Source organism: Ornithodoros turicata, unplaced genomic scaffold (assembly GCF_037126465.1).
Source record: "Ornithodoros turicata isolate Travis unplaced genomic scaffold, ASM3712646v1 ctg00000950.1, whole genome shotgun sequence".
Taxonomy (NCBI): Eukaryota; Metazoa; Arthropoda; class Arachnida; order Ixodida; family Argasidae; genus Ornithodoros; species Ornithodoros turicata.
Genome location: NW_026999424.1, coordinates 210,540 through 237,156, shown reverse-complemented (window position 1 = coordinate 237,156; position 26,617 = coordinate 210,540). Strand labels below are relative to the sequence as shown.

The 26,617-nt window shown below is 49.0% G+C and overlaps 1 protein-coding gene across 1 annotated transcript; it reads left to right on the top strand.

The window, feature by feature from the left end:
- Positions 1–899: 899 nt before the first annotated feature.
- On the top strand, positions 900–1,817 carry LOC135375872 (uncharacterized). The gene has a single exon (XM_064608507.1). It carries the CDS (start codon positions 900–902, stop codon positions 1,815–1,817), a length of 918 nt encoding a protein of 305 aa, XP_064464577.1.
- The last annotated feature ends 24,800 nt before the right edge of the window (positions 1,818–26,617 follow it).

Here is a 26,617-nt window from a genome sequence, read left to right as displayed (position 1 = left end):
AAGATTAAGCACTGCTTACTTCGTCAATATGTCGAACACCCAACAAAATCAAACAAACAAACAACCCCGCTTCCACTGATAGAACACTCTTCAGCTTTTACCAGGGGGCTTTCTTCTACCTAAAAGTAGAGAAAATAAAACAGTGCAGCGAAAAATTACAAGCACTTTTGCTCGCATAGCGATAAGAGAAAAAAAAAAAAAAACAGGCACACGCAAATAAACTGTGACAAAGACACCCATTTCTGCTATCAGATAATTATTGCATAATGCTAAATACCCAATTGCATTGTCCCTGCGTGAAAGCACAGAAAAAGGACAATTTATCTTAAGCGAGCAGGAAAAGTCAATTCTACTCGGACTCCCCGCAGGGGGCACCGGCTTCGGCTGGTGTTTGGTGAGTGGCGCCACCACGGACCCCAGCCCCCAGTCCTAAGGTGTTATCCGTACCGTGCCGAGGGGATTTAAGGTGAAGGGTAGAAACCTTTAACGGTGGCAGTCGGGTACTTGGTCAAGCCCCGGCTGATGGGTTGTCAAACTCCGGGACCTTCCCGTATGTATGAGTATGAAATACGGGTGACCTTTTTGGAATACTCATTGATCAAACCTACATGGGTAAATATTCTTCTTCTACTGAGATCGTGGCCGCAAAGCGTCCACGGACCGAAGCCTTAAGGACTGTAACAAAACAGTTCACTTCAAAATACATTGTACTTTCTTCTTCAGATACAGAGAAAGAGAAAAGCACACCACTGGGAAAGATGTCACCCTTTTTCGTTGAGAAAGCGGTGGCATCACTGTCTAAGTACATAACTGAAATCAAACGCATCAGATCTGGCGACCTTCTCGTAAAATGCACCAATGAAATAGACTGTGAACGCATTCTAAACACACATGAGATGATGGGTAAAAAGATTTCAGCTTCCTTGCACAAAACACTGAACACTTGCAGGGGCGTCATCGCAGTATCAGAACTGATTGACGTGCCTGTGGAAGAAATCCTAGAAAACTTGAAGGACCAGGATGTCATTGATGTACGCAAAATCAAAATCCGTAAAAATGGGGAGTACATCACCACACGAAATATAGTACTGACTTTTGACAGGCCCACACTTCCAACAAAACTAAAAGTAGGCTACCTGTCAGCAGATGTCCGACCTTACATACCGAACCCGTTGCGCTGTTTTCGGTGCAACAGGTTTGGACATGCTGCAGACGGGTGCCGTGGCTCTGCCTGTTGTGCACGATGTGGAAAGTCTGACCATGAGACTAAAGAATGCAAAGGGCCAGACTGCTGTGTCAACTGTTCTTCCAACCACCCATCCTACTCGAGGTCCTGTACAAAGTGGAAATATGAAAAGGAAGTCCTGCACGTTAAGGTTACACAGAACATCAGTTACCCAGAAGCAAGGAAAAAAGTAGCTCCCATCTTTTTCGAAAAATCATTTGCCACAGCCGTAAAACAGAAAGTGAAACTAGTAACACAGTACACACAGACCGAGCAATCGCTGCTGATAGAGACAACCACAAAAGATGTCCAGGGAGGTGCACGTCCACCTCCAGTCCCCGAAACTCCAGTGGCGTCCCTAACACCGACGCCACTTCTGTCCTCACAGTCCACGGAGACCAGATCCATGGACTGCGAGGACGAGACGAGCTCTGAGCGCTCCTTCGCGAGCACGAGCTCCCAAGTCCTCCAAAAGAATAGAGCTAGTCTGTCGGGGAGTGGGTCACTCCCTGACATATCTGACAAGGAGCTTGCGGCTGCGCGGAAGAAACCCACAAGGCCGCGGGTCACACCTCCAACAAAAAATAGGTGATGAAAGCTTTTCAAAGTCGGCAAAAGTTTCTGACACACTTACTACTACTTCTTAGTACTGCAACTATTATGCAGCACACGATCCTCCAATGGAATTGTCGTGGGTTCCTTTCTAACTTAGATGATGTGAACGATCTCTTCGAGACGTATAATGCTACATGTTTTTGTCTTCAGGAAACATATTTGAACAACCAAACACAAAATCCACTGCGTAGACACAACATATTTCGAACAGATCGAAGTGACGCCACCCGAGCATCTGGTGGTGTAGCGATCATCACACGACGATCTCTCCCAACAAAAGCAATTCACCTAGTTACAGACTTGGGAGCTGTAGCTGTGCAGGTGTGTTTAGACAGGATCGTCACCGTCTGCTCGGTATACTTGCCGCCATCAGACACTATTACACAAAAAGAATTAGAAGATTTGTGCAGCCAACTTCCAAGTCCTTTTATAGTTCAGGTGACTTTAATGCTCATAATCCACTTTGGGGCAGTACAAGAACTGACACTCGAGGGAAAATGTTAGAGAAATTTTTATTATCAACATCCATCTGTCTTTTAAACACAGGGGCACCTACATACATACATTTTCCAAGTCAGACTCTCTCAGCCTTAGACCTGTCTTTTTGCAGTCCATTCTTGTTTCAGGAGATAGAATGGACTGTAAAACAAAACCCACTTGGAAGTGACCACTTCCCAGTGGTGTTAAAATACCTTACTCTAGTCGACACTCTGACGACACGCCCTCCCAGGTGGAAATTTGAAATAGCCGACTGGAATCAGCTTTCTGAAAAATGTGACCTCTCTCTGATTCCTATTGATACGGTGACGATCGAGGAAGCTAGCAATCTTATTAGTAACATCATCCTCGATGCAGCAACACAATTCATTCCCCAGGCTTCTGGTCGTCTCCCAAAGCGACCTAAACTCTGGTGGAACAGTGAATGCGAGGAAACTCGCAAACTGCAAAATCGGGCATGGGGCACATTTCGGAGGTACCCCACATCACAAAATCTCCTACTTTTTAAAAAGGCAAGAGCAAAGGCCAGGTGGACACGCAAACAAGCTAAGCGGTCCTCTTGGCACGCCTTTGTATCGTCTCTGTCTTGTAACACCCCATCCAAAGTGGTATGGGACAGACTTCGCAAAATCAGAGGAAAACACATCAGTCATTCCGTCCCTCTTTTAGAAGTTAACGGTCAGGTATGTGAAAGCCTAGAAGAGCAGGCGAATGCGCTTGGGGAGCATTTCCAAAGAATTTCTGACTCATCTCATTATAGTAAAACCTTTCTTAAGATCAAAGACACTGCAGAAAAGAAGACAATTCGAATGAGTGGCGGGGACGACCATGGATATAACCAGCCGTTTACTATGATAGAGCTGAAGAGGTCATTATCTTCAGCAAAGGCTACCTCACCTGGTCCAGACCGAGTGATATATTCCATGCTTCAGCACTTGTCCGAAACATCGAAAGAATGCTTGCTACGTTTCTTCAACCGAATCTGGGCAGACAGCACATTACCATCCGCATGGAAAACTGCCACCGTTGTTCCACTGTTAAAACCTGGAAAAGACCCTTCAAATCCAACTAGCTATCGACCTATCGCTCTCACAAGCTGCATCGGCAAAACATTTGAGCGTATGGTCAATGGTCGGCTCGTCCATTTTCTAGAGGAAAACAAATGTCTCTCTGAACTTCAGTGTGGTTTTCGTGCCGGGTGGTCCAAAACGGACCACCTGGTTCGAGTAGAAACAATGATACGTGAAGCTTTCGTTCGAAGACAACACTGCCTCTCTGTTTTCTTTGATCTTGAGAAGGCATACGATACCGCTTGGCGGTATGGTATCCTACAAGATCTGTACTCTTTTGGGATCAGGGGGCGCATACTCAGGTGCGTCATGAACTTCCTACAAAACAGGACATTCCAAGTACGACTTGGAACGACGCTATCTCGTGTTCTGGTTCAAGAGAATGGAGTGCCACAGGGATCTGTCCTGAGTGTTACTCTCTTCCTTGTGAAAATCAATTCAGCAGCCAATGTAATTCCTCGCTCCATGTCATGCTCCTTATACGTAGATGACATTCAAATATCATATTCTTCTACAAATCTAGCAATATGCGAGCGTCAGATGCAGCTAGCTCTAAACAAGCTTACCACATGGTCCCTCGAAAATGGGTTTAAGTTCTCGCATGAGAAAACTGTCTGTGTTCACTTCTCTAGGGTCAGAGGAATGCTTCCTTCACCTACTCTTAAGCTGAATGGGCAGGACCTCAATGTTAAGAGTGAGCACAAATTTCTTGGGGTCACGTTTGATAGCAAACTTACTTTCCTACCGCACATTAAGAGACTTAAAACTAAATGCATCAAGTCCCTAAGCCTCTTAAAGGTGCTGTCACACAGATCCTGGGGCGCAGATCGTGACACGCTGCATAGAATTTACATTTCGACAGTGAGGTCAAGATTGGACTATGGGTGCATTGTCTATGGATCTGCCCGCGAATCTGCTCTCAAGATTTTGAACCCAGTTCACCACCAGGGGTTGCGTTTAATAACTGGTGCCTTTCGTACATCACCAGTTGAGAGTCTATATGTCGAATCCAAGGAGTGGTCGTTGGAGAGACGTAGGTTCTACCTCTCAGCATCATATGCGCTTAGAGTGAAAGGCTATCCGGAACATCCTGCACTCCAGTCTGTGAGGGAAACACGGTTTAAACAGTTCTTTCTCAGCAAACCCACAATTATACCTCCTTTTAGTATGCGTGTGCTACAGGGAATCGAAACGTATGAGTTCATTGAGTATGACACCCCAATTTTGCAAGCGTGTGTGGGAGCCCCGCCGTGGGACGTACTTCCAGAATGCAATTACTCTTTAGCTAAATATAACAAACATGGCACTCCACCATGTGTGCTCCAACAAGAATTCAGTTATGTAGCCGAAAGCTTTGGAGATCACACTGCCTTTTATACCGATGGGTCAAAGACACACACATCCGTTTCTTGTGCAATGGTTACTGAATCTTGCACGAAGTCACAGCGGCTTCCAAACTCTGCATCAGTTTTTACTGCAGAGCTATATGCAATAATCATGGCGCTTAGCTTCATCTTAGACCGTGAGATCAAGTATTCGATCATCTACAGCGATTCACTGAGTTCTCTTAAAGCCATCTGTACGATACAGAAACAGAAAAATCACCTTGTATTAAGGGCCCGATATCTTGCGACCAAGGTAATCAAAAAAGGTCTCTGTTTAGGTTTTTGCTGGGTGCCCAGCCACGTTGGGATACCCGGCAATGAACTTGCAGATGCAGCAGCTGCAGCTGCACTCTCTTCTGAAGTGAGCCTTTTGGAGTGTCCCTCTCAAGACCTTAGGTCGGTCCTGAGGAGGAAAATTAATGTGAAATGGCAACGAGAGTGGGCTATACGAGAAAACAACAAGCTTTGGCTGTCAATAAACACAATTTTGGGAAGCATACCGAGATTTAAAAATCGTCTCCATTCAGTAGTTTTTAGTCGTTTACGCATTGGTCACACACACCTCACACATGGTTTTTTACTGCGCCGGGAGGAACCACCGGAATGTACGCAGTGTGGGGAGCAGCTGTCTGTGCTGCACATCCTAATCACGTGTCCTGCACATGAACCTCATCGTCACTATCACTTTAAAGAGCTTTACAAATATCAGTTGCCACTTCACCCAGCCTTGTTGTTGGGTGATGAGCCTCTTTTACCCTTCATGAGAGTTTTTAACTATTTTAAAGATATTGGCTATTTAAATACAATATAGTTTTACCCAGCTCTGCTCATGTATCTTGTTTTACTGTCTAAACATTTCTAAAACTATGGTTTTAGTTTAATCTTGCTGCTTTTACATAGTCACCAACCATCCCCATTGTCTTTTCACCATAGCTTTGGCGCACTATGACCTTAGTTGTTCGCGCGCCATAAAAACCTGAATAATCATCATCATCTACTCGGACTGCTTAATACCATAAAGTCTCAATTTTCGCAAAGAAAACAAAGCTTGAACAGCGCTACGAACGTGACAGATACATACTAACAAACAAACAACAGCGGGACCGGCGTCGGGCACACATAAAATACCCTGTCCAAAACAAATACTTCACCAGGTTCGCGAGGAAATTCCATTAAAAACGCTCGTCCTATCCTACAGATAGCAATGCAAACGCGACTACCCTTATTTTTTTAAACCACTATTTCACGGAATAGTATATAAATGTATCACTCGTGTCACACGAAAAGGCATAGAGATAGCACTTACTTGTCAAGTGGGGTCCCTGGTTCAGAAAACCGCGCGTGCGCGCGCACACACACACTCAGATTTTCACACTCACAAACACAAAGTCTATTTTCACAACCACATGCACGGAGCACGGAGTAGAAATTCATATATTTCTCTGCTTCCTAAGAAAATTTGTACGTCGTTTTCCAAGCAGACCGCGGTTTGTTTACGCGAAATAGAAAAATGAACTTGTATATGCTCTATGATGATCCGCCGCAGTCTTAGCCTTTTTCCCCGAGCACCAGTGTTTTCGCATTCGACGTCGCATGTCTGGACTTGTTCAGTAGTGTCTTTCTCGTTGCAATTTTTACCCTTCGCTAATATCTTGTTGCTGTCATGTTGTGCTAGCCGCGTAGCGATAAGCGGTGATTCTCCGATTATTACTGAGCGGTACGACTTAAGCCTTTTCCCTGCTCACTTAAGGAAATTTGTGTATCCCCGTCCTGTCACACAAATGCGTGTAATTTTTCGCGGGTCTTTTCTTCTTTTACTGCTCTTACTCAGAATGTAGATGAAGGGGAAAAAGTCAGCATCCAGGTATAGCAGGAGAAAGCCGCTCGGCAAAGGAGAGTTCATGAGAATAGAATTTTTTTTGTTTTTGTTATACGTTGCTCGATATGTTGACGGAGTAAGCTGTATGCAGTTATAAGTATTTGTGCAGAAATGCTGGTATCTGAGTGTGGAGGAGAAATTCCTATAAAGCACGTCTCCTTGTGCATTCCTGAGCTGCTGTCTGTGTGTGCGTGCTTTTTTTCCTGGTTTGCGACGTCATCATGGCACGTTGGGGCTTCTTTAGCAGTGTTGTAATTTTACCCGCCGCTATTATCTTTTTGTTGTTATTATCTTGTGTTAGCTGCGTGGCGATGTCCGGCGTCTCTGCAATTATTCCTGAGCGCTCCGTCTTAACCCTTTTCCCTGCTCGCTTAAAGGAATTTGTGTGCTCTTTTCCTGTGCTTTCTTTACGAAGGGACAATGCGGCTGTGTATGCAGCATTATCTGATACCAGACATGAGTGTCATTTTCTTAGTTTAGTAGCATATGCTTCAGTTTTTTTAAGTCAAGCACAAGTGCGCGCAATTTTTGCTGCTTTTTCCTCAAATAACTGCTTTTGTGCAGAAGAAAGTCGCATGGTAAAGCTGAGAAGTGGGTTTCTCTGCCTGTTTGTTAGATGTTGTTAGGAGCTCGGTATGTTGAAGAGTAAGCTGTTATAGGTATCCGTGCAGAAAGGCTTGCATCTGAGCGCAGGATAGGAATTCCTGAATCACGGCACCCTCAGTGTAATTTAATTATTTTGGATGCGAGTCTGCTTCACTGCATGACAAGGCTGAAACGTGAAGAGAGAAAAAAGTTGAGCGCTTCATTAATCCCCCCGGCTTTCGCGCCTTTTTGCTTGCTGGTGTAGCCTCAGACAATGAGTATACGAGCATAGAAAGGGTCCTGTATTACACAAGCCTGGTAAAGATGTTGGGTGGTCTCACTTATTATTTTAAAAGAGCAGTGGTAGTTTACTGGTGTTGTGATTCTAATGACCATGATGAGCCTTTGGGGTGAAAATCGCTAATATGCACGGTGCTTTTTTTGCTGAATTTTATTGTAACAATTAACGTCATTAAGAATCGGACAAAGGAAATAATCTTGCGATTCAATAAATAATAGGATGATGATAATTCAGGTTTTATGGCCCACGGAAATAAATAATAGGAGTCTTTGTCTTTGCCATTGTCTTCTTCAGACAGGATGTGATGACGCCACGCAGTCTATAATAATACATTGACCTTTACTGGAAAAAAGTGTAGCAATAGAAAAATGGTGTGTATTGCCCTGGACGGATTTATGATGAGCACTGTTTTTGAATAAGAGGAGTGCGTGTGCTTAGAAATAGTTTGATACTGGTTTTCTTCTTTGTTCAAGTGTTTCTTTTCGCTTTTTCCCCTTTGTTGTCTAACAAACATGCGCTGACATGCCCTGGCCTGTTCTGTCATGTTTTCCTTCTACATGTAGTTTTTTTTTTCTTTTTGACAAGGAACATTCTTGACGATAGTGCTGCCTTGAATGGGAGTAGTGCTATTGTTAATAATTTTGCGATTCATTGAGTTCAGAGAGTAACCACAAGGGGGACAGGTGCATGGCTTTATCCAGTCGAGGAACAAAGCGACATTATTCAGTTATCTGCTTGGCTCTCGGAAGAGATGGACATGTCTCGATTAGCTCGTTGTATGTAGGCATTGAAGGTGTTAGGATATTTTGTTCTTTTGAAAGTCTAATTTAGTAAGACTTTGGGAATGAAATGCCTAATTCCTACAATCACCTCTCATGTATGGTGTTTTTCGGCAATAGTTCCCTATGCAATCATTATAGTAGAATAAAGGAAATAATCTTGGGATAGTGATCCAATAAATAACAGGTCCCCTGTCTATAGCGTACGCGCCCTTGAGCCACGCCGCTGCATGATGACGTAATACCGCCACACTATTGTTTCAGGTGGACCTTGTTCAGAGGAGCATTAGTGGAAAAAAAAACAGTATAGGCCTGGGACAATAGGATGACGTCACGACCAATGAGCACGTCCTGCAGGGGGCGCAAGGATTCACTTCTTTCTTGGCACTGACGGATGTAGACGCATTAATTCTGTTCCTAGCAATTGCGTTGGCCGTTAGTGGAAGAGCGTAGCTTCGGTGGGGTTCCGTCTGCCTCTGATGGGGTGCGGATGTGTGGTTCGTCACTGGTGAATGGTGTGTGACGATTGTGGTGGACTTTGTGACGAACGGATATACAATGAGGGAATGCGGTGAACGTAACAAATGATCGTGAGTGTCTTTTTCACTCAGTTCCAGTGTCTCTGTTTTGCGTTCCTCTGTTGCCCAGCAGTCGTGCGATTTGTCCTGACGTGTCCTGACATGCCCCGACATGGAAGCTTTCCTTTGTTGACGCTTTGTTTTTTGTTTTTGTTTTACAAGGAACATTCTTGTCTTGACGATGTCGATAGTGCTGCCCTGAGTGGGAATAGTGCTAGAAGAATTCTTAATAATTTTGCGATTAAATTTGTTCAGAAATCAACCGCAAGAGGGACAGATGCACGACTTTATAGAGGAGAAAAAGCATTACGATTCAGTTCCGTGCCTGGCTGTCGGGTGGAGTAGACGCATCGTTCTGCGCTCTTTGTTACCCGTACGCTGTGTTGATTTGTTGAGTGCCTAGTCCTCTTATTAGCCATTGATGGAGTTACGTGTTAGGATATTTTGTTCTTTTGCAAGTCTCATTTAGTAAGACTTTGGAATTCCTACGATCGGCTTTCATGTATGGTGCTCTTCTGCAATAGTTTCCTATGCAATCGTTATGGAACAATAAAGGAAATAATCTTGGGATAGTGATTCAATAAACAATAGGTACCCTGTCTAGAGCGTACACGTCCTTGAGCCACGTAGGTGCATAATGACGTCACGCCATGGCTTCATTGCAGATTGACCTTGTCCAGTTGTGTCGACCGTAGGAAAAAAAAAACGGTGTAGCCTTGGGACAATGGGATGACGTCACTACCAATGAGCAACGCAAGAAGAGGGCGCAGGAATGCTTTTCTCTCTTAGCCTCTTGCAGGTGGTCGCCGCAGAGGGGGCTATGAGCGCGCGCATGCGTAGCAGCCACGGCGCGGCGCCGCAGTCACTTGCTCGCTGACTGTCGCGGAGAGCAGACATATGCTCGGTCGCTCCGCAGTCCCCGCGCTCGCTCAGTTTCTGCCTGGCTGTCGGATGGAGCAGTCGCATCGGTCTGCGCTCCTGTTGTGATGAGCTGATTTGTTGTGTAGCTAATGCTTTCGCCAACTTTGTCCCTACTTTGTTTGCGATTTTCATGCTCGTGCACGTCGGGCACTGGTTGTTGTTGTCCGGGCATCCCCGCCATTTTCTATCTTCTGCCTTGGGAATCAGAACAGCGCAGGCGTGATTCTTAATAATTTTGTCGTGAGATTAGTTGAGGAAGTAACCGCTAGGGGGTGCAGCTGCGGGACTTACGAGTCAGTTCTCTGCCTGGCTGTCGGATGGAGCAGTCGCATCGTTCTGCGCTCCTGATGTGGTGGGATGATTTCTTGTGTAACTAATTCTTTTTGTTGATTGCTATTGATGGTTAGCATACTCTTGCTTTCCCAGCCTCTGTATTACGAGTGCTTTTCTCCTCGCATGTCCAGAGCTGTCCTAACCTGCCCAGTCATGTCATGATGACGTCACAGGATGTCCGGAACTTGTGGTCATAGCTGCGATGCTTTGCTACCTGCCTCTGTGCACCGTCGCACGGCGACGGTCAGGACCGCTTCCTATTCTTACTTCCGTCTATCACTCGTCTTTGAATGGATTGTATTTCAAACATATGGTGGGTATTATACTTGGTCGTCCTTTGTGGCATTTAGCTACCGAAAGCAGATTATTCTTACTTCCGCCTCTCACTCCACTTCGAATGGATTGTATTTCAAACACATGGTGGGTATTATACTTGGTCGTCCGTTGTGGCATTTAGCTACCGAAAGCAGATTATTCTTACTTCCGCCTCTCACTCCACTTCGAATGGATTGTATTTCAAACACATGGTGGGTATTATACTTGGTCGTCCGTTGTGGCATTTAGCTACTGAAAGCAGATTATTCTTACATCCGCCTATCACTCGTCTTTGAATTGATTGTACTTCAAACACATGGTGGTATTATACTTGGTCGTCCTTTGTGGCATTTAGCTATTTTTTTAATTTATTCCTTCTTAAAGGGAAGAAATACCCTACCCCCCGACCCCTACATCCGTGCCCATGGACAGCAGCACCTGCTTCAGCCATGGCCATGGACCACGGTCGTCATTCGGCCAAAGATACGATACGATCGCACCCCACCTTGCAAAGCTATTACAGCCATGAAGGAGAGGTCACTCTTCGTGAGTCCCAGACTCAGTAAGTTCTCGGCGCTTTCCGCTGACCATGTCCCCTTAAATGATAGTGTAACGCTGGATACTGTCGTGGTCGCCTGGGAGTTGAAGTTCTGGGCTTGTTGGAGGACGTCCGGCCTATTGTACTTAAGGACTTTATGGGCATGGGCCAGGGCAAGCGCAATGCCTGTCCCGACCACCTGGATGTCCAACACTTGGAACTCTTCACCTTTTGCGATCACTAAGTCGGGCTTTAAGATCCCCTCAGGAACTTCAAGTCGAGGTTCTTTCTTGATCTCCCATCCCTTCTCCTGCAGGCGTCGCGCCACATAGTCAGCGATGTTGTTGTGACGTTTGCATCGGGAACAATGTGTTCGATGGCACTGCTGCAGTATGTGGGCCAGGCTTGCGTTGCTATCACACCCTGCCCGACATCGACGCTCGTCTTCGCGTCCTCTACGCGACCTGGTAAGACAGGGTATGGCGTTGATTCGAACCTTTACCGCGTCCACGAACTGGTGGCCCTGCATAACGTGTGTACCATCCAGGAGCCACTCATGTGCCGAAGGAACGAGGGCAGCTTCCTCTAAAGGACGTCAATCGTTAGTGCGGTAGAGTTGACGGGCCCAGAACTTGTCCGTCGCTTCCTTAGTGCGGAGGGGTCTTGTTCCATCCAGGGAGCAGGCAGCAGCGCGGTTCAAAGTGTCCTGGAACAGCGGTGTTTTCGTGGCCTCTTTAAGCACCGGATGAGTGGAGGACTCCATCCTCCGAAGCCGCTTAAGCTGGAGAGCCGGGATAGACGTCCGTAATGAGGGGACACCCAGGCCACCTCGTTTCACCGAAGTATGAAAGTACGCTATCGGAACATCATGTGGCAAGTGTAGCCACTTTCTCACCGCCGCTCTAGTTAGACCATCAATCGTTTTAAGGTGTTCACGTTCCATCTTCCAAGAACAAGGCGATGATATAATCTTGGAAGTACATAGTAGCGGAGGGCTACTAGCCTTTGTTGGGGCTTCAAGGGGGCGGAAGACACCCGCTCAAGCCACTGCTTGATATCGTCGGTTGTTGGTTTCGCTCTCCCACTGGGCTTGAAGGTGATTGCCAAATATTTCCACAAGTATTGTGGTCCTGCTGTTGGCAACTCGGCATCGTTTACCGCGAACTTCAGGTTTTCTTCAACTCGTACTTGCTTTTGGCGGCCGGAAGCCACCAGAGAGACCGTTACCGATTTCCGGACATTAATCTCCAGGCCTCCCACCCGTAAGAATTAGTGATGGAGTCCAGGCGTTCTTGGAGACCCGCTGGTGAGGACGCCATGAGGACAACGTCGTCTGCAAACGCCATGACGTCTAAGTTGACATCACCAATTGGAAAGCCAATACGGGGATTCACTTGTCGCAGATATTCGTTAGATAAAAGAGAACGGGGGACAAAGGGTCCCCCTGCCTCACACCCGCTGTAGGATGCACGAGCATCGCCGACCCTTGCAGTGTCAGGAGAGTGGGTACATCCTTGTACAGGTCGTGCAGGTATTGCACGAACTCGTCGGCCAGGCCTGCAATTCGAGCACCTCTGATGATGGCTTCGTGGGACACTTTGTCGAATGCTTTGGAGAGATCGATATTAGCCAGATATAGTGAATTACATTTTCTTCTGGCCTCGGCCAATTCTGTACTTAGAAGAAGAATGTTTTCTCCGCATTCATCAACGGGCACAAAAGCCCTCTGTCGGTAGTTGAATTCGGCAAATGCCAATAGGCGTTGAGCAAGAATCCGATGAAATAATCTGAGGATTACTGAAGTAACGGTTATAGGTCGAAAATGTGTGAGATCCGTGGCATCTGTCTTCTTCGGTACAAAAACCGTGCGGGCGTTACGAAGAGTTGTTGGTACTTGCCGTGTTAACATTAAAAGGTTCATCAGTACTCGGAGGATAACGATGGGAGTAAATTTCGTAAAGTAACGTAAATAGTAGTAACGTAAGAGTAAACGTAAATTTCTGGAGGTAAAGTTATCCGGACCAGCAGCAGATCTGAGAGATGGCAGGGAGTTCTTTATCTCCTGACTGGTTATGACGTAAAAAGGATTGGTACGGTGAGTGGTTGGATTCTCGACCTCTTCTATGGGTGGTGGCGGCTGAGTAGTCATGAGTTCACTCCAGGTCCTCAGGAAGCCCGCCACATCCTGGACTGCAGGCGAACCGAACCATCCAGGATGCGACGGACACAGTCACTTTGGCGATGCTTGAAGAGGAATTGCGTTTGGGAATATCTAATCTTCTTCCTTTTCCGCTTGCTCAGTGCTCTTGAGGATTGTGCGCCACGAATATGAGGATCATGCCCTCTGCTGGCGACAGGGTCTTCCACGACGAACACATCGCGAATATAACTGTTAAGTGCAGAGGCGATTTCGGCACCCTCCACGGCCTGTCTACCAATATCGAAAGCAGATTATTCTTACTTCCGGCTATCACTCGACTTTGGATGGATTGCATTTCAAACACATGGTGGGTATTATACTTAGTCGTCCTCTGTGGCATTTAGCTAGTCCTGTAGGCGCGGGGACTCACTCCGCAGCATACTGGGTTTAACCGCCACGAAGCTTCTGCCCCCGGCCATGATTCGTACACTTGATGGTGGGGTAGTACTCAACCCAGACTAGCCGGGACACCCCACAGGAGATAAACTCCAGGAGGGCCCCAGCACCCCGGTCAGCAGCCAGTAGGCCTGCAAGGGCTGTCCTACACCTCATCTCCAGTGGGTAATGCCAGAGGGGGCCTCTCTGCAAAGGCTTACCCCCCAACATCTCCAGCCCCCAAGAAGCTGGGTTACAGGAGCTGGGTTACAGCTCGCCACGACTCCTAGCTCCCAGAGACATACGGTCCTAGTTGAGGACATTTCCCCGGCTTTAGTTTCCAAGGCAACCGCTACAGGGGCCCACCATAATCATCCGCACGGTACTTGTCCAAAGCGTGCCTGTATAGAATAATCCCACCCAAGCACGGCAGGGATTCAACCACAGACGCAGACCACCAACTGCACCTCCCATCCTCAACCACCAGGGACTTGGTGGGAAAGCAGATTATTCTTACTTCCGCCTATCACTCGTCTTTAAATGGATTGTATTTCAAACACATGGCGGGTATTATACTTGGTGGTCCTTTGTGGCATTTAGCTAAGTAAATGGTTATTCCCCAAAACGCCGGAAACATACACATTCCCCGTTTGTCGGCACGGGTCGCCGTTACAAGAACGCCGCAGTTCATAGCGTGCACAATACAGTACTATTTCGCGCGGTGTGAGATTTAAATGTTCTCCACGCGAGCACAGTGCCCTCGATGGCCTTCACCGCACACAACTTGACGTGGCGGTTGGCGATGCCCAGATGGCGCATTGTAGCCAGAGACTCAGAAGACCAGACGTCACGACGAAGTTCAACGTAGCCGACGTTTAGAGCACCGGCGTCCATGTCTCCGCAAAAGAACGAAGTAGATCCGAGACCTCCGGGGAATCGTAGACGGCCGCCTTTTCACGATGAAGGAAGTTGAGAGGCCTTCCGCAGCCCACGACTTGAACGTCCACGATATAGATGGCTTGGGGGCGGATAGCCACAATGTCGGGTTTGCGGATGCCAACACTGGTGATGAGGTGTCGCTCACGCTGGACGTGCCAACCCTTCGAACGAAGGCAGGCACCGATGAACTTGGCTATGTTGTCGTGGCGTCGGTGCCTGGCTGCATTGGTAGCTGGGCAGTGCTGCACGGTGTGGGGAAGGGTCTCCGTCGCCTGGAATCCCAAGCGACATCGACGATCCACGTCAGAAGGTCTCCCCCTGGACGTCCGGGCTCGGGTGGGGACGGCGTTAATGCGGGCCTTCAAGGCGTCAATGAAGTTCTTCCCGGACATGAGAGATGTGCCCTCCGTGACCCAGCCGTGTGTTGACGGAACGGGCGGAGATTCACAGAGACCGCTTCCATCCACAGAGGTGTGGAGACTACGGGCCCAATGGGTCCGGACCAACTGGGCGGTGGAGAGCAGCCGTCCGTTAACAGTGGACGCTCGGCGAGCCCAAAGAAGCTCGCTACGGATCGGCGGCAGGGTAGCAGCCTCCCTCGCAGCATCCCAAGAAGAGGACGCCAGTCTCTCAAGCCGGGAGAGACGAAGCCTCGGGATCTGGGTCACAAGAGCAGGAACACCGAGGCCGCCGTCACGATGCGACACATGGTAGAAGGCAACCGGGACATCCAAGGGAAGACGCAGCCAAGCTCGAATGGCAGCACGGACCAAGGTGTCGAGTTCGGTGAGAAGTGAAAGGCAGGCCTCCTCCAGGACCAGACGACGGTGCAGGCGCGGCAGGACATGAGTCCTCAAAAGAGCCAGGCGCTGTTGAGGCTTGAGGGGCGCGGCACGAAGACGCTGGAAGAGGCCGCGTAGTTCCTCGACCGGTGACGGTGGTCGAGGGCCGAAGGAGTTGAAGGCCACCCCTAGGTACCTCCACTCCGAGACCGAGGATGACGTAGGCAGAGGCTGTCCGTGCAGCTGGAACACCACATGACGAACGACGGTCTTCTTCTCCCACCCTGACGCGAAAAGGGACAGGGTCCTGCACTTGCCCGCCGCACACTGGCACGCCGAGCGGCCGACAACACGGCTCCAAAGGAGACCTTGTCGAAGGCCTTCCTCAGGTCCAGGGTAGCCATGTAAAGCGGACGACGTCGACGACGAGCCTCCTTGATAGCAGTTTGAAGCAGGTAGATATTTTCGGCGCATCCGTCCGCAGATGTAAAGGCCCTCTGCTGGTCAGCGAATGGACAGACCCCGCGGAGACGAGCGGCCAGGACGCGATGCAGTAGCCCAAGGAGCACTGAAGAAAGGGCGATAGGCCTGAAGTCTCCAGGAGAGGCTGGCAGGGCAACCTTGGAGATGAGGACAACACGTGACTCCTGAAGATACTTGGGAACCTCACTGGCAAGCAAGATGAGGTTCAAGATGATGACGAGCACAGGCACTGGAACCGCCCTTAGATTTGCGAGAGTGACACCATCGGAGCCCGGGGCAGTCATCGTAGAAGGAAACGCAGCCACGATCTCCTCAGCCGTAAAGGGCGCCAGCAAGTCCAAAGTTGACGGGAAGGCGGGGCCCCCATCGAAGTGCGTCCAGTCGGGAGGACTCGGAGCGCACACACCGACACCCAGTAGCCGATGAACGCGGCCGCGTCACCAGGAATGCCGGCAGCAGGACCGTCCAGGATATACCTGGCACAGCTCGTCCGAGACTTCTTATACAAATCCTGGCACTTCGCGTACTCTGCACAGCGACGGTGACGACGAGAGGGTACCGGAGCTGGACGAGACCTCGGAGGAGCACTCGACTTGACCGGCTGAGGGGGCAGAAGATCGACGAGGAAGCTCCCTCTGTAGCCTCAAATGTGCGCTCTGGGAAGTCTGCGACGAGGGCAACGTTGATAAAACGGACTCCCTCCAGAGTCAGCTCGGCTTCCCTATAGGCCAGGAGTTTCCTCTCTTTCTCACACAAGCGGGCCCGTGTTCTTGCGACGTTAAGGCAGCGTCGGCTTCGTCAGGATGAGCACGTCGCATATGTTGGCCAACGACCACGAGCCGACGAGAAAACACGGAGACACCCAGCAACCTGGCACTGCAAGTGGACGAACCCTGGTATAGGAGCCGGAGGCCTGGAACACGTAGAGGGCCGCACCAAATCTTGCCCAGGATGGCGCAAGTTGTGGTGGGAACGCAGGCCAGCAACCGACGTGAAATGCCTGCTGCAGAAGGCGCAGGGGAACGAAGATCCTTCGGGAACATCATCTCCACGATCAGGAACAGCGATGGGAGGAACCTCTTGTTCAGACTCAGGTTCTGGAACTTGTAGGGGTGAAACGCCTCCATCAGGAACAATGACAGCCACAGGAACATCCGCAACTTGCGAACTAGCAGGTCCGTGGCTCTGGTCCGGAACGGCAACAGGAACAGAAGCAGGAACGTCCGGAACAACAGCAACACCAAGAACGGAAACTGGAACTGGAGCAGGCTCTGCTCGGTGGGACATCCTGTGATGCTGGAGAAGACCCCGGCGGGTGCCGTAGGCCTTACTGCAGGCACACACGAACATAGCGGCGTCCAAAACTTGCTGGACCTCCGTACGCAGCGGCGGCGAGGCTCAAGTCAGTTTTTTTTTTGCAAACGTGCCAGCAGGAGGGGCGCTGTAGAACAGGCAACACAGGCGCAAAAGACTTCACCACCTGATTTCACCTTAACCAGATTTAGCCACCTGTCCGATCAACCAAAGGCATCACATCGAGACAGGGCCCAGGGGAGACCACGTGGAGGTACTGGTAAGGGTTTCCTCTACCGAAAAAAAGCAGATTATTCTTACTTCCACCTATCACTCGTCTTTGGATGGATTGTATTTCAAATACATGGTGGGTATTATACTTGGTCGTCCTTTGTGACATTTAGCTATAAACTCTTCATTGCACAAGGTACAAATAAATCCTTCTCTTTTATTAATGGAAAAAAAGATTAAAGCCGATTTTGACGGAAGGTTGCCCGATGGAATGTGCGGAATCGGTATACTGACCCTAGCGCGGCAGTTAGCGTAAGAGAGGTCACCATTCTTTTGGACAATCCGAGAGAATGAAGAAAGCAGCCCCCGATTTCTCTATAATCCCCCACTCGCTGAACGTAGTCGGTTGGTGGACCACCACCTGGCAGTCGGTTAGGTCCCCTATCTTTTCTTCTAGGCCAGGGACTTCGTACTTTCTCTTCTTCTCGTTGGCGAAGGAGGTCAGCGTCTTAAATTCTCCTTGCACCTGAATATCCAGTGCGAACGCCTCGTTGTTCCTGCAAATAAACAGATCGGGTTTGAAGACAAGATCGTTCACCTTAATTTGGGGTTCTTTGTACACCCTCGTGCCGTCCTCCTCAATCTTCTTCTTAATTCTGTTGACCAGGTTATCATGGCGCTTAACCCACTCTTGATGGGGTCTCGGGCAGCTCTAGATGACATGAGACACAGATTCGGCCATGTTGCAGCCCGCACTGCATCTTGTGTTCTTACTCCGACCCCTGGAGCATCTGAGCCGAGTAGGAAGAGCATGCGCACGGAGTTTCACGAGGTCTATGTACTCGGATCCTGAAACAAATTTTGGTGGCTCACGCATCCATATATGCTTTGGTCACTTGGCTGCCTCGGCGAGTCATCTACCATCCGTCGTGGCATACTGGGTATTTCTCCAATAGTTCCGCTGCGCCATCGGTGAATCCAGGATGGCATTCCCCCGCAGTAGCATGTTCCGAAGTTTGGTGGTGTCCTTCAGGTATAGGGAAGACGTTGAAACTTCTGCCAGTAGTTCGTCGTCCCTTCCTGCCATCCTGTTTATCCTGGCCAGACTTATTCCGGGGAGGGCCAACTCTAAAGATGTACGCCAAGAACTCCATCACCAATAGCACTATAAATAAATTTTTTTGGCACGTCATGTGGAAGGTGCAAAAATGACCTCACCTAGTGTTTAATGCGCCTGTCCCACAGTTGTAGCCTGGCGATGTCCACCTCCGAGACGGACCAGTCGTAGATGACCCGAGGAAGGAGGTAGAAGAGAAGCATAGTCATCATTTGGTGGGGTTTTAGAGGGCATCCGCGCAGTGCATCAAGTTGATGTATGATGTCGTTGATGCGAGGGGAGATCCTACCAAATGAATTTATATCCACGCCTAGATATCTTAGGTTGTCGCAGACTTGCAAGACTGGAATCTTCTCGTCAGCCACCAAGTACTGCCTTGGGACTACCTTCGTCAGCTTCTGCCTCCCAGAAGGACTGATAGTGAGCGCAGCACACTTTCCGACGTTGATGTGGAGACCCCTTGCGCTCGTAAATAACGTGAAGTTATCCAATAGGGTCTGGAGACCTTGAGGAGTTCGCGCAACCAGGATCACATAGTCGGCAAAGGCTAATGGTGAGATGTTATGGTCCCCAATATCCGGACCGATATCCGATGGCATTCCTGCAATAAACTCATCAATGACCAGGTTAAACGGGAGCGGGGATAACGGGTCCCCCTGGCGGATAGTCCTCTGGGTATTGCCCATCTAATGTCGTTGCGCTACTCCCGTAGAGTGACATGAGGTATTCAAGAAACACGCTGTCCACACGTCTCCCTGCCAGCGCCTGATAGATGACGTCATAAGGGACACTATCAAAGGCCCGCCTAGGGTCGATGGAGGCCAATGTTAGACATTTACACCGGCGCCTGGCGTCTTTGAGGCGATATCTGAGAAGGTAGACGTTCTCGAATGTCCCGTCTGTTGGTCGGAAGGCCCTTTGGATGTTATTCATCTGAATCTTAGCTCTTAGCTTAGTATCGAGCGTGCGGTGGAACAGCCTAATGAGTGTTGAGGCAATAGTGATCGGCCTGAATTCCTCGGGTCTTGAACTCACATTTCTCTTGGGAAGGAAGATGGTCCTCGCCGATGTTAAAGCCGGTGGTAACCTCCCCAAGAAGAGCAACAGGTTGCACAGCGCGGCAAGGGAAGCTGGATGCAGCGTTTCCAGCGTGGTGATCGTCAGGCCATCCGGCCCCGGGGCAGAGCTACTATGTTTCAACGCTGCCCTCACTTCTTCCGGTGTCACCGGGGTCAGCAGGAGACCCGGGCCCGTGATGTTGCAGCTTCCGAGTAATACTTCGTTGCTAGGCTCCTGAAAGATATGCGCCCAGAAGTCAACCACCCTTTCTTCCTCGCAATCCCCCTTCTTGTTTCCGTCTAGAAGACGTGCGGCCAGGGTCTTCTTGTTCTTGTTGAAGAGGCACTGGAATTCTCCATAGCCCAGCCGTCTGGCTCTCCTATTATAGGTGGGGCGGTATCGCGTGATCCCTTTTCTTGCCTCCTGCCTTCTGTTGGGTCCTGGGTAACGCCAGGATCCAGCGATCCAGATCCGCTAAACCGGATTCCCCAAGAAGTATTCTGTTGACGATCCGCTGGAGATCCCGGGTATCATCCCCAGATAGGGCGGCTGTACAAAAACTGGTTAATGCTTCATGGAGCAATTCTTTAGTATTGTGAGCACGCTCCTCCTCAGGGGTATTATATGTTAAAACTTCATCCGTACCTGCGTCTTCAGCAACCATCCCAGCAAGCTGACTCAGCTCCATTTCCTCATATATTGCCCTATAGGCACCTGTCTTCCTTTTGTACCTTAAGTTATCCGCCGTCACGCCAGGAAAATATTGGGCCAAGGTAATATTAATGCGGGTAGGGGGATTATCTTCCCTGGGCTCTAATTCTTGACGAGCTACTAAACGCATAAGTTACGAAGTTATGCCGTTGGAGATTAACGCGGGCATTAGCCAAATCGGGGGCGCACTTTCGTAAGTGCTGGGTTAAACCCCTTTTTTTGTAAACATTTCCGCAACGTGGGCAACCCCCCATCACTCACGGGCCCTATCGCCCGATAGGGTACAGAGATGCTAGATCGAACCTACCTGTGAGAGACTCAAACTAAAAATGATACCAAAACCCATTAGCTGCTGCCTCAGGGCACAATGGGAAATTTTAAACAGAAAAATGCGGATAAAGGGGCAATGTTTAACTTCAAAAACCCGTACAAAACACTAGGCGAAGCCCAAACGCTAATAGTCCAAGTCAAGCCTAAACACTGATAGCAGTCTGGTGGGACAAAACACAACCGAGATAGAGAGTAGTCAATAAAAGGTACCCATACCAACCTGAAACAGGTAACGAATTACTACATGTCTGGCAGCGTCCCACCTTCCTCTACCTTCCCCGGGAAGGTAGAGGTTATATAGACCCTCTGCCGCCGGATTGGTTGCTTGCGACGTAGATATGCAAATTTCGAGATACGAGCCTTGACCCAGATTGGTCAACCGGAGAAATGCAAATCAAGCGCAAAGCTTGAGGGTGATGGCAACCACGCGCGCCCTCTCCCGGCAGAAAGCGCTCTTATCCAGGGGCCGATCAATCGTCCAACGGGTCAAAGGACATCGTATAGACCAGGCCGTAAAAAAAGACGCAGGTGACTCCACACTGGAGACACCCCACGCCCAGATGACCGGCACAGGAACAGGCACCACCGCTCCAACTAAACGAGACTGCAGGCGGAGTCCTTCTTGAAATGAGGAAACAGGAGCCGCTCGTCTTCACAGGATAGACCACGTGTTGTCAGCGTCCGCACACCATCCGACCCCAGGTAACAGCTCCACGTCTGAAACAGGTAACGAATTACTACATGTCTGGCAGCGCCCCACCAGACTGCGACGATTCCCCGGGAAGGAAGAGGTTACATAGCAACCTCTGCCGCCGGAATTGTTGCTTGCGACGTAGACATGCACATTTTGAGATACGAGCCTCGGCCCAGATTGGTCAACCGGAGAAATGCAAATTAAGCCCAAAGCTTGAGGGTGATGGTAACCACCCGCGCCCTCTCCCGGCAGACCCAACAGGTAACGAATTACTACATGTCTAGCCGCGTCCCACCAGACTGCACTGCAGAAAGCAGATTATTCTTACTTCCGCCTATCACTCGACTTTGAATGAATTGTATTTCGAACACGTGGTCGGAATTATACTTGGTCGTCCTTTGTGGCATTTATCTAGTCCTGTAGGCGCGGCGACTCACTACGCGGCGTACTGGGTTTAACCGCCACGAATCTTCTGCCCCCGGCCATGATTCGTACACTTGATGGTGGGGGAGTACTCAACCCTGACTAGCCGGGACACCCCACAGGAGATAAACTCCAGGAGGGCCCCAGCACCCCGGTCATAGGCTGGCCACAGCCAGTAGGTCCGCAAGGGCTGTCCTACACCTCATCTCCAGTGGGTAATGCCAGAGGGGGCCTCTCAAACAAAAGAAGCAGATTATTCTTACTTCCGCCTATCACTCGTCTTTGAATGGATTGTATTTCGAACACGTGGTGGGTATTATACTTGGTCGTCCTTGGTCCGTGGCATTTAGCTAAGAACTCTTTATTGGCAAAACGCACAATAAATCTTTCACTTTGACAAAAGGTTAACTATTCCGGAACGTTGCCCTCATGTGGCATTTAAAAGTATTCACTGAGCCCAGGCACACCCAAAAGCATAACGAGCCTAGGACATGCCTAGAAAATCCCCAATCACTAAGTCGATCATATGACTTCCTGCACAGGATGCCTCGTTCTGTGAAAGTGATGGGGATACACAATACCTGAGTTACACAAAACTTAGCACAAATGGTGTCAACAAGGGTCGGGAAGAGGTATTTGGCCCCTTTTTGACGCGAAAATTCGCCCAGAGTTTCATACTCTCCGCGTACCTGAACATCAAAAAGGGTGACCGTATTACCCTCGGATACCAGAAGGTCTGGTTTAAAAACTTCGTCTCCCACCGAGATCGCTGGTTCCCGGAGGACAATCTTTCCATGAGACTCCAAATGCCGCTGGACTTTATGGACAACCCGGTCATGCCTCTTGACTCTCATGCCGTGGGTCCTAGCGCATCCTTGTATCACATGGGCGTTGGTCTCGCTGAGGTTGCAACCAGCTCGCAACTGGTCCCCCTGTTCCGACCTCGAGCACATCTCTGCAAAGTTGGAAGTGCATGAATACGATGTTTGATCGTATCGACATATTCTGCAGAGTGAAGGAAGCCAGGAGGAGATCTTATCCAAAAAGGGGGCGGGGAATTACTGGCCTTCTTCAACAGTTTTCCATCTGTCGTACTATACAGGTGGTTTCTCCAGTAGTTCTGTTGGTCGGATTTGGTTTGAAGGATGGTCCCGCGTAGCAGAAACCCTTGAAGTTTGTCTACTTCGTCCCGGTAGTACTGCGATGCACAAAACTCTCGTAAGACCGGGTCCGATTCCTCCGTGCAGCGTAGCAGCCTGGCCAGCCTAATTCGAGGTATGGCTAAAGAAAAGCAAGGAATGCCTAGCCAACCGTCTTTGAGAGAAGCGTACAGGAAGGCCGAAGGTACGTCATGGGGAAGATTAAGAATTTTCTTTACGTGAGCACGTACCAGTCTATCAGTTTTCTGGAGTTCATTAATATGAATGTCTGCGACTGGTCATTCATAAACATAACGAGGGAGAACGTAGAACAAAAGCAACACTAACCGCTGATGGGGTTTTAACGGTGATTTTTCCAGTGCTGGATTGCATCCTGAACCTTTTTGAAATCCGCTTCCATGTTCCCTGCGGTTCATATTCTAACGCCGAGATATTTCAGATTGTCACCTGGCTTCATAGCAGGAAGGGTCTCATTGCCGACTAGGATGACTTCAGAAGAGATCTTCACTCGCTTCTGACGCCCCGAAGAGACCAGAATCAGGCTGCGGCATTTGGTCGGGTTAATTTGAAGGCCTCGTGAATCCGCAAAGGTAGTAAACAAGTACAGTAAGGTCTGCAGGCCGGTCTTCGTCTCAGCCAGAAAAACAATGTCATCTGCGATGGCGAGACCAGGCAGCTTGAACTCTCCAATGGTCGCACCTATATCTGAGGGAATAGATGACAGAAAATCATCCAACATCCAACACGACGTTAAATAGTACTGGGGACAAGGGGTCTCCCTGACGCATTCCCCTCTGTGGCCTCACTGCTCTTTGAGACTGGTTGAAGTGGAGGACGGTCGAGCTATTGGCATAGAAACATTCTAAATAGGAGGTTACCAGAGGATCAGTTGCTCTTGTCCTTAAGCCAAAGAAAATCGCAGCAGGTGCGACACTGTCGAAAGCTCGACGTAGATCAACACTAGCGGCAGCCAATCCCTTGCATCCATGGATAGCGTTCTTGATTGCCCAACGCAGGGTAGCCACGTTTTGGAACGTCCCGTCAATAGGCTGGAATCCTCTCTGCAGATGATTGAGAGAAATAAGTGAACGTAACCTGCGATCAATTACTTTATGAAAAGTTCTAGTTATCAATGGCGATACCGTAATTGGTCTAAAATCTCCTGGAGCTGTACTGCTATCCACTTTCGGTATAAATATAGTCCTCGCAGCGGTTAGGGACGTAGGGAGTTTTCCCACTAGGAGAAATATATTGAAAGGGGTTGCCATTATGTAGGCTGGGATTTTCTTCAGGTCTTCTTCCGTCAGCCCATCGGGTCCTGGAGAGGTCTTGCCCTTGGGCATCGCTGAGCGGACGTTATCAGGTGTCACCGGAGTGATGTGTGTTGTTGGGAGACCTCTAGCCGCTACTTCCCCCAGGACTGCCTCTGATTCGGAGGACATTACCTCTGCCCAAAAGGAGAGGATCTCATCAGGATTAGCCGATGAATTTTTCTCCCCCGCCACGATCTGTTGAGCGAGCCTTTTCTTGTCCCTGTCGAAAAGTATCTGATACAGGGCGTAACGCTGACGTCTTGCCTTTCGACCCCGGGTCCTGGAATTCCTCTTCTGGGGGCGCTGTCTTTGTCTTCGGGCAGGCGCCTTCGGTAGACCCTCCACGAAGCGGTCCAAGTCTGCAAAACTAAGGTGTCCTCTTAAGGCCTGTCGCACCAAAGCACACAGCGATCTATGTAGAGGGTACACGGTCTCACGGTCAAGAAAGGTCTCGAGCTCCTCTATGATGGCTCCTTCACAATTAGCTGGTGGTCGTCCACTTGATCCTCCCGGAAGGGGACTTAAATTGCTAAAACCCTGAGGCTGCTGGTCACTATGGCTATTGGCCTCCTCTATCTCCTTAATAAGGTTCTTGTAATCCTCTGACCGGCGTTTTCCCTTTATATGGTCAACTGACCATTGCGGAAATTCAGAATGAAGAGCCTGGTTTATAAAACGAACTCCTCCTCTAAGGTGAAGATCAACCTCCCTACGTGCCAAAAGCCGAACTTCCTCATTAGTCCAAAATACGTTCTTTCTGGCGGTTTGAACTCGTTCATTAGCTAGTTCGGGCGCGCATTTACGTAAATGTTGAGTTAGACCCCTTTTATTATAAAAAGAGCCACAATTCGGACATTGTTCCATTCCGAAAGGGTTCGTCAACTGACGAAGGAATATCAATATTGGTTAACACGTACTTCCGGAAAACCTATAATACCAAGGGGCCTAACCACTTTGGGAATTAATCCTGACAGCGGACCAAGGCCAAACACCCCCCCCCCAAAAAAAAACACATAAACACTGCAATAAGCCATGAACATTGGGAAAAAGGGGTCACAAAACCAAAGCAGAGAGCAGTCTGGTGGGACAATATACCAATAATTAAAGAAAGGTTGCCATACCAACCTGCACAGTAGCAAGAAGTTAGCTTGATGTGGTGGTTTCCCACCAGACTGCTGCAGAACCAGGGAACTTCCTCTTTAAATAGCACTGGAGAGCCTTGTGATTGGTGTATAGCGTTTTGAAGATGAAAACTGGGAGGACAGTGGCGCCACCACCTCTACCCAGGCCAAGGCGCCATCTGATGAGGAAACGGTGCGACAGCTGGTTATTAAGGGCGGTTGGGGCGCTTTAAAAGGAGGCTTAGGACCGTAGCCAAGATCGTAGCCAAGACAAGCGATTGGTTGTTTAACAGAGGCCGCCCCGGGCCACGTATTAGAGGGACATCGTAAAATTCTAACAGAAAAAAAAAAAACGATGACTTCCTTCTGGCAGCCTCCCGACCACTCCTCTTTGTATGCCCGCCCGCAGCGTACACACCGGCGCCAACAGGAACTCTTGTCCAGGGTTGTCCAGGAATCCTCAGGCAGCTTCCCCCTCCGCGTCTTCTCAGCAGGTGAACTTCTGTAATGTGCACAGTAGCAAGAAGTTAGCTTCATGTGGTGGTTTCCCACCAGACTCAAATTTCCCACCAGACTCAAAGAAAGCAGATTATTCTTACTTCCGCCTATCACTCGACTTTGAATGCGTTGTATTTCAAACACATGGTGGGTATTATACTTGGTCGTCCTTTGTGGCATTTAGCTACTAACTCTTTATTGCACAGTAAATACAATAAATTCTTTGCACTTTTTAGCGAAGAGCTGAAAACCCATTATATACGGCTAGTTGCCCTGAAGAAAATTCTAAAACAATACAGTGATCCCAGACAAAAAAATAGGCATAGGAGGGCCAGACACCGAGGGGACAAACCAAGGTCCTTTAATGTTGTGCTGGCCTTCCTTTCCATACAACCTCGCTCTGAGAAGGTAATGGGGATGTGTAGCACTCTTAGAGCTTCTGTTAGCTCAATGATCCGCTCGTCAAACCCAGAAATAGAATATTTCAGGATTTTGTCCCGTGAGAATGCACTTAGTGATCGGAACTCGCCTCTTATTTGAACGTCCATAACGTAGGCGATACCATCTTTGCATACAGTTAAGTCAGGCTTGTAAACATTTTCATGGATTCTTGGTTCTTTAAACACAGTGGCACCGGTGTTAGTCAGCCAATTCTGTATCTTAAGTACAATGTTATCATGTCTCTTCGTGCGTGCACCATGTGTTTTGGGGCAGCCTTGTATAACGTGCGCGACAGTTTCTGAGTAATGACATCCAGCGCTACATCTTGTTACTTTAAAGCGACCACGAGCACATCTTACCCGTGTTGGAAGGGCGTGTATGCGATGCTTTAAGAGGTCCACCCACTCGGCCGCTGACAGAAAGGC